Raw genomic sequence first — 8,890 nt, forward strand, 5'->3', positions numbered from 1 at the left:
CTCTCTGCGCATTGCACTTGAGGAAAATGACTGCTGTAGTATTCATCTATGTTCTGGTGATCTGGCCAATTTGAATATCTTGGTCAAACATTTCGTGGAGTAAACTGACATTTGCCCTTTGGCACCCGTTGAAATTCCATCGTTTAGTTATCTGATAGGGATCTTCATTTTGATTTGTGCCAGGTCCAATGGCCTTTGCAGAGAAGATGGTTCTTGCCGTCTTTGGGGTAAGTTTGCACATTGTCAATCAGTACAATTTTCTGGCCATTTTTTCCCTGAACCTAGAAACAGAGTGCTAGTGCAACATAACTGAATGGATCAATGGGTGATTCATGCAGGGCCTGATCGTCCTGTGGATGACGAGGAGCCTGACGGACGACATCCCTGGGTGGTCGGTTCTCTTCCACGGCAATGTCGGGGATGGAACAGTCACCGTAAGTAGACTCCACAAATTCAATCATTTCTCAGGGACAGTCTGCCACATGAGCTCAAGGGACGGGACACCCCATCTTGATCGCAATGCAGATCATGATGGCGACGCTGCTCTTCATAATCCCGAGCGGCAAGAGCGACGGCGAGAAGCTCATGGACTGGGGCAAGTGCCGGAGACTGCAGTGGCACATCGTCCTCCTCCTCGGCGCCGGCTTCGCCATCGCCGACGGGTTCAAGGCGAGCGGCCTGACGGACATCCTCGCCGGGTGGCTGGGCTTCCTGCGGGGCGCGCCGGCGCTGGCCGTCGCGCCCGTGGCGTGCGCCTTCAGCGGCCTCCTCACGGAGTTCACCTCCGACGATGCCACCACCACGCTGGTGCTGCCGCTGCTGGCGGAGCTGGGCAGGAGCATCGGCGTGCACCCGCTGCTGCTCATGGTGCCCGGCGCCGTCGGCGCGCAGCTCTCCTACCTGCTGCCCACCGGGTCGCCCGGCAACTCCGTCGGGTTCAGCACCGGCTACGTCACCATCAAGGACATGGTGGTCACCGGCATGCCCATCAAAATCGTCGGCGTCACGGCTCTCACCGTCCTGCTGCCAACGCTAGGTAAGTTCAGACTTCAGACTCTTGAACAAGAAAATCTGCAGAATCATGACCTTCTCTTGATTTGATGCAGGTGTTGCTGTTTTTGGTATGGATCAGAAGGTATAGGAACCTTAATATTTGTTGAACATTTCATCAATCTGTAGAGTGTAGAGTGTAGGTTTATAGTATATCTAGTAGTAGGATGTTGAGGCTGTACAGTGTATAGTCAGTGTCATTGCCTCACGAACGATATGGGGTCATATTCTTTTCTTTATGTACGAGACGGCATGTAAAATTTGTATCGAACGGTTCCCATATGAATATACCGAAATTTGCAGCTCCTTCATTTTCTGAAACCACAAGGTAGAGTTGGGTATAGATCAACTGGAGACTGCACAATCGCTTTATCTTATATTCCCTCCGTCCGAAAATACTTGTCATTAAAATGAACAAAAAGGAATGTATCTAGAACTAAAATACATCTAGATACATTTCCTTTTATTCATTTTGATGACAAGTATTTCCGGACGGATGGAGTACACCATATCAAGACCTGATAGCAGCCGTGTCTCTGTATGTATACACACACAAATCCACTACTATGAAGATCAGGATCGTATGATTGCACCACCTATAAACAATTGCATGATGAGTAGCAAGTCGCAGAACGTCCCAAGCAATGCCTTGATTATTGACATCTTTCCCTGTCATCTTATCGCTTCCGGTGATGATTGACCGGAACATTCGACACGATATCCTGCATTGCGATCGTGGTTGATAAGACACGACACGATTTGATACTAACAAGATACTAATCTCTCATCCCCTCGGCATGGGGACACCTGCTGAATGCTGATTTGCTTGGGACTCATAAGTGATCGGTATAACCTATGAAATGTAGGTTGAGTATACATATAGAATAAAATAGAGATTTTTGCTGGGTTTGTTTGTGTTTCTTTGGTTTCGGTTTTTCAAAACGAAATATCTCCTGAATCATGTGTCCAAATTATGAACCATTTTCATAGTTGCATTCGCCACGTTGAGATCTATGAAACCAGATCTCATGTTTCAAATAACTTTTTTCGAAAAATCTATGTTCCCAGCTAGTACTAATTTGTGCTTCGTAACGTGTGCTTCCAACTAGCACTAACATGCAAGTTTCCAACGTCTGCTCCCAACGAATACAAACATGTGACTTACTATGTGTAATCTAACCTATGCTCCCACGAGAGAGCAGATATGAGCACATCCATGCTTTTCGAAAGAACCAATGCTTCGCAAGGGGTTGATAAAAAAGCAGGGAAAACAAAAGACAAAAAACAGAGTAAATCAAACTAAAAAGCCCCCCAAAACAGAAACAAGGAAAAAAAAGCCAGGAAAAGCAGTTCTAATGTGTGAAGTGCCCCGCGTGCAATAAGTGGCGGCATTGGGGTGCTCCACGTCGAGCCCTCGAGCACTCCCACGCCCAACAAAATTGCGTGCCCCCGTTAGTTAGTCATTTTGTATTTCCTGATGCTTATATTATGTGGTAGTAACGCACATATACGGATTGCATTTCCTATTGAACGCGTGTTGGGGGGTGATCGATCAAATGCACATCCCACGCGCTCTACTCGGCCGGTATATCCGAGTGTTTCTTCCAATTTAGGGAAGGCTCTGCTCTCAACTCAAAAAAAGGGAAGGCTCAGCTGGTTTTTTTTTGCTCTACCCGCTTTCTTTAATTTTCTCATGTCCTATTTTCTTCATATTTATTTTTCTTGTTTAATTTTCTTTTGGTCCTTTCTTCTTCTTCTTTTTCCCTAATTCACGAAGATTTTTAAAAATTCTGGCACATTTGTCCACTATGTGAATAGTTTATCAAATCCTTGAAGAATTTTCAGATTCATGAACTTTTATAAAATCATGCGAATATTTTTTAAATCCAAGCATTTTTTTGGACAAAAATTGGAATTGACAAAGTTTTTCAACACTTCTAAAATTATAAACAAACTTTTAAAATTGTGAATATTTTATACGTTTTATAATTTCTGAAGCAACTGTTAATTTGTGTACATTTTATTAAAATTATGTGATATCATTTCATAACAATTTTAAAACCATTACAGATTTTAAATTAGCGAAAATTGGTAAAGATGTAAATCAATTTTATAATCCGTGAACATTTGAGAAAAAGTTCATCGAATTTGGAAAAAATCCCACAAACTTAAAAAGTTTCATCGAATTTCAAAAACATTAATCAATTTGGGAAAAGTTCATTGATTTTTTTAAAAAAATTATCGATTCTTAGAAAAAATTCACCAAAAATGAAAAAAGTTCGTTGATTTTCAAAAAAAGTTCATCGAATTAGAAAACAAGTGCATCAAATTTGATCTTTTATTATAATTGAAAAGGTTCATCAATTTTGAAAAAACATCGACTTATAATTTTTTACTAATTTAAGAAAACAAAAAGATAACACCAAAAAAAAAGAGAAAACATAGGGGCTTTTGCTATACATAGAAATGTAATAAAACAAGTAGCTATACACAAGCGTGAGGATGGCATAGTGGTTAGTGTTGTTCACTCGCAATATAGGATTTACCGTTGAATAGGAGGACTCCAGGCGTCTGGAAGACCGAGCATAGATGCAGGCACACGGAATTAGGTCCGCTATGCCCAACCCAGACTTATAATTTAGCAGAAGATTCAAGACAATGATGATAGAGATTATATAGATATCAAGGCAACGACACCACAACCCAACCCATTTTAGTTGGCAAAGCCTAGTTTACACCCGTAGTTCTTTTCGCACGATGTATGTTCGTTCCCTGCAGTTTTTTACGTTTTACCATCTGATGCTTTTTTGTTATTTTTTTGTTCTTTCAAGTTTTTTTATTTTCCCCTTATTTTTATTTTATTTAATTTTTATTGAAATACAAAAAATATTGGGACTTTTAAAAATTGTTCATGTTTTAATTGTTTTTCTTCAGATTTTTAATAATAATAATCCTTTTCCCAAAGTTTGTTCATAAAATAAAAATGACTGATTTTCCAGAAATATTTCATATTTCAAGAAATATATAGATTTCTATTTTTTTATTTTTTAAGAAAGGGTGAACAATTTTGAAATACACAGTGAAAAATTCTTTAATATAGAATGAACATATTTTGAATACACACTAAACATTTGTGTAGTATATGTTGAACATTTTTATAATATAAAGCGATGAACATTTTTATAAAATACTGAACAATGTTTTTATTTTTTTCATAGGGTTAAAGTTCCAGGCCACAAAATTGTCAAATCCATTTGGACCAAGGGGATTCTAAGAATGTGATTTGTATCGACTATTGAGAAGGTTACATGAATCAGGTTTAATCCTAGTTGCTAGACGCTGGATCTATCAGATCAGTCGTTTCCTTCACTCATATCAATATATACGAATCCTAAACGCTACTCCCTCCGTTCCAAAATAGATGACTCAACTTCGTACTTACTTTAATACAAAATTGGGTCATCTATTTTAGAACGGAGGGAGTACAAATCATTGTCGTGCAGACCACTCTGACAGTCTTTTTTTTTTGAAACGAGAAAGAAAAATAACTTTTTTTTTTTTTGAAACGAGACTCTCTGACAGTCTGACTGGGAACATACCATATACGGTGGGCTGGCGGCATCGGTTGGTTGTGATATGGGAGCATTTTTTTTTTTTGAGGGGTTGCTATGGAAGCATATGTCTCGCGTGTAGGCGTGTAGCGTTACATACGTAGAGTTCCCCTCTGCCCATTACACTTCTATAACTTTTTTCATTCTTTGGCACTGTGAATACATACATAAACTCCTAGTAAAACAGTCGCACCTTGACAGTATTGTGCTAGGAAGAGTAGTTCGTGGACTGAACATGCCCAGTCATGCCCGGGGCGTGAGTTTGGTCAGGCGTGGACGCGGCGGTCGGCCTTGTGGTCTGACTCGTCGTGGGCGCAATGACAAATGAACGGCTGTTCGCTGCCGTCCGGTCACTTGTGGACGAGCGTCCGCCGGCGCCGGAACTCCCAGTCGACAACGTGTAGCTCGATCTGTACCCTCCGTGAGGCGGCGCGTACACTGCCACCGGCCTCTCCGGGGGGAGTTCCGGAAGCGGCGCCTCGAACTGGAGCACGCTCATGGCCTGTCGGATGGACGGCCGGAAGCCGTAGTCCGGGTGGACGCACCAGAGGCCCGTGACCAGCGCGCACTCCATCTCGCGCTCGTCCATGTCGCCGTCCAGCCGCGCGTCCGCCGCGTCGAGGAGCGCATCTCTCCCGTACAGCCCCCAGACCCACTCGACGAGCAGGACCTTGCTCTCCTCCTCCTGCGGGTCGACGGGCCTCCGGCCACAGGCGATCTCCAGGAGGACGACCCCAAAGCTGTAGACGTCGGTCTGCGCGCTAGCCCGGATGGTCACCGCGTACGCCGGGTCCATGTAGCCCTTGGTGCCGGCCAACGTCGTCGTGGTGTGAGCGCCGCTGCTGTGGTTGACGAGGCGCGCGAGCCCGAAGTCTCCCAGCTTGGCGTTGAACGATGAGTCAAGCATCACGTTGCTCGGCTTGATGTCCCTGTGCACCACGCACTGCTCCCACTCCTGGTGCAGGTATGTCAGAGCAGACCCCATGCCAAGTATGATCTGGTACCTGTACATGTCACCAGAAAAATGAGGGTTTGAACCTCCTTTTTTAGAAAAAATCCACAAGACAAATACCAAAAATATACTCTGTGACCTTGAAGTGTAAATAATATCTGTTCACCGAGAATTCATCTTGATTTATTTAATATGTCTAAAGCAGATGGTAAATAAAACCTTTTTTTGTAACTTTAGGTCGACATCTACACAACTGCTCAAAATTCCACATCTCTTAACTTCATGTTGCATCATAAACCATTAGGTGAGACTTAGAAACAATTGAAAAAATACACTCAAATTCATGGTACCTGGTTGCCCATGTTAGGACTTCCGTGGAATTGTAGAGATGGGCATCGAGGCTGCCGTTCGTCATAAGCTTGTAGACGAGCAAGAGCTCGTCGGCTTTGTGGCACCACCCGACAAGCTGGACAAGGTTGCGATGCCGTAACCGACCGATGATGGTCACTTCTGCAATGTATTCTCTCCTCCCCTGACTCGACGTCTTGGAAACTCTCTTGATGGCCACATGCAGCCCCTGGTCTTGCAAGAACCCTCGATATACTGCCCCGAAGCCACCCTCGCCTAGCTTCTCATCGTCGGAGAATCCCCGAGTGGCCCGCGACAGCTCGTTGTACCTGAATCTCCGAGGCCCCACCCCCTTCTCAAACTCGTTGTCCATGTCTTGGTCAAGAGGGGTCTTTGCACCTCTAGATGCTATACCCTTTCTTTCCAGACAATTGCGGTAGCCAAGCCATGAGGCTATGACGAGCAATACGAAGATACCAACGGATACTAGCCCGGCAATTAGACCTCTGTTTTTCGTCTTTGAATCTATCAATAAACATATCAAGTTAATAAATTTCATGTGGCAAGTCTTTTGCCTTGTTTCAAAAAATAAATAGTCACGTAGTGCATTGTGAACTTACAACAACAACTAAACAATAAAACATTTTGTTACGCTTAATTTTTTTAGCTTTAAATCCAACTACTCCCTCCATTGCAGAATATAAGGTTATCAATTTTCGTGAAAGTCAAACGTATGTATGTTTGACCAAGATTTATAGAATAAAATATCAACATCTACAATACCACATTTATGAATGTATTCCATCCACATGTTTCTTGCGTGTATGATCTCATACCCAAACCTAGTCACATAAAAGCATCTTCAGCCGTTGTGCCCCCCAGGAGGCGTTTTCTCGGCCTCCTAGGAAGGCCCCGACGCTAACTTTGTCTTTGGGTGCAAAATTTTTCCAACCGTTGTGCCTCCCAGGTTGTGTCTTATTTTTTATTTTTCACTTTGTCATTACAACAAACATGTTGTAGGCACTGCCGGGCCACGTGAGCTCGAGCTCGTCGGCGACGACCCCAGCCGACCGGGCGACTCCCTCGGCCACGTCTTCGTCTTCCGCCGCCGGCGACGCGCTGCTCGAGCTCGGCGCACCCCCCGGCGCCGCCGCCGACGTTCTCTCCGCCCGCGCAGACTGCATCTCGTCACGCACGGCGACGGCTGGCTGCCTCGGCCTCCTCCCGGCTCCACCTCGAGGCGCACCACGCCGGCCGCTCCCGCTACATGCTCTCCGGCTCCACATCACGTCGATGGACTCCTCCTCGTCACGCACTTGGCCAACCCGTCGAGGCTGCTGATGCCCGTGGTGCACCATGCCCGGCCACGCATGGCCGCGTCCGCCTCGCCCTCGTCGTCGCCGCACTCGGACGGCTCCGCCCTGAGCAGCTCCGCGAGGCGGTCGGACCGCAGCCTCGGCTGCGACTGCGTGCCCTGCGCCTGTCCGGCCGGTGTTGGTGAGGTTGCTGGGGCGCGGCGTGGTGCTGGAGCATGGAGTGCAGCGGCACGGCGATGGCGCGACGTGGTGGAAGGAGAGCGGCGGCACGACAAAGAGCGCGACGAAGCGGTTGATCCCGGAGCACTGGTCCGGTGTGAAGATGCCCCACCACTCCTCTCGCGCCCCGCTAGCCCAGGCATGCCCCGCCGGCCGCGACCCGCTCTGCTGCCGGCCACTTCTACCCGAGCTACAGGAGCTCGGCTGCGAGCTTCTCGGCCGCACCAGCTCCGTGAGCCCTCGCACCAGCTCGTACTTGCGGGAGGCCACGGGGAGCCGGGACGCGACCTAGTTCACGCCAGCTCTTGCTGTAGTCGCTCCGCCCCTGCCACGCTTCGCCGGGCCGTGAACTCGCCGGCCATGCTCCGCCCCGCCCGACCTCGGAGTTGCTCGTGGCCTCCCTGGAGGCCATCGCCCTCGCCCCGTCCACGCCTGGCCACGAGCTCCACTCCGCTTTGTCGAGGGCGGCCAGAACACGCAGGGGGAGCACGTCGAGCAGGCGGGGAGGCAGGCGCGTCGTGGGGAGAGGGAAGGCGAGCACGTGAGGGTGGGACCTGGAGAAAAAGAAGGAGAGAGAGGGGGTGGGAGGTTGACTGTAGGCCAATTGCATGTAAAGTCTTCTCTCTCCGCCCCCAAGTGACTCCCGGTGGGCTAGGTTTCACCTGCGGTCGCCGGCTGAGTTTTTGGGTTAATCCAGCGAAAAATGAGATGTTGGGGCCGTGATTGGAATGATTTTTAACCACCGGCGCCAAAAAGGCCTCTTGGGGGGTGTCTCGGGGGGCCGGCTGGAGATGCTCTAATGTATCATAAAACTATAAGCCACATAAGAGCATCTCCAGCCGCGCCCCCAACAGGCCCCCCAGGCGACTTTTTCGGCGCCGGCGCCAAAAAAGCCCCAGTCGCGCCCCCAGGACAACGGAAAGCGCCGGTTCGGCCCTTTTTTCCGCCCGACGGCCGCAGACCGAACCCGGCGCGCTAGGGGCGCTTGGGGGCTCCGGCGCGAGGGAAAAGCGCGGCTGGCCCACGCCGTCAGGTGAAAAGTCAAGATTTTCTTCCCCGACTCGCCTCCCACCCCCGCGCTCTCGGCCGCCACTAGCTATATCCCGGCACCGCCCGCCGCCCTTCAGAAGTAGATAGCCATTCTCTGCCGGAAAAATAGCAGAGGTTCGCCGCGGCAGCCCCTCCGACAGCAGCTGGGCATTTCCGGCCGCCGTTTCCGGCCGCGGAGGGGCAGTTTAGCGGCGGGTGCACGCCCACCGGGCGCAAGGTGTTCGGCGATTTGCCTGCCTCGGCAATGGACTCGGATGACGAGGAAGTGCTCGCCGCGCTACTGGAGGAGGAAGCCAAGGCCGACGTCCAGGAAGAAGAGCATCTCATGGTGCTCGCCGCCCTCG

General features: G+C 48.5%; 1 protein-coding gene and 1 pseudogene across 1 annotated transcript in view; one reads left to right on the plus strand and one right to left on the minus strand.

Moving 5' to 3' along the window:
- Positions 1–1,361, plus strand: part of LOC119310808 (tonoplast dicarboxylate transporter-like) — a 3,039-nt gene extending 1,678 nt beyond the window's left edge. The window contains exons 3-6 of the mRNA XM_037586424.1: positions 184–227; positions 339–434; positions 526–1,036; positions 1,107–1,361. Of these exons, the coding sequence (XP_037442321.1) occupies positions 184–227; positions 339–434; positions 526–1,036; positions 1,107–1,141 (686 nt within the window). The 3' untranslated portion in view covers positions 1,142–1,361. The remainder of the gene's footprint in view (positions 1–183; positions 228–338; positions 435–525; positions 1,037–1,106) is intronic.
- Positions 1,362–4,869: 3,508 nt separating this feature from the next.
- LOC119305753 overlaps positions 4,870–8,890 on the minus strand; it is a 10,700-nt pseudogene continuing 6,679 nt past the window's right edge.

Source organism: Triticum dicoccoides, chromosome 5B (assembly GCF_002162155.2).
Source record: "Triticum dicoccoides isolate Atlit2015 ecotype Zavitan chromosome 5B, WEW_v2.0, whole genome shotgun sequence".
Taxonomy (NCBI): domain Eukaryota; kingdom Viridiplantae; phylum Streptophyta; class Magnoliopsida; order Poales; family Poaceae; genus Triticum; species Triticum dicoccoides.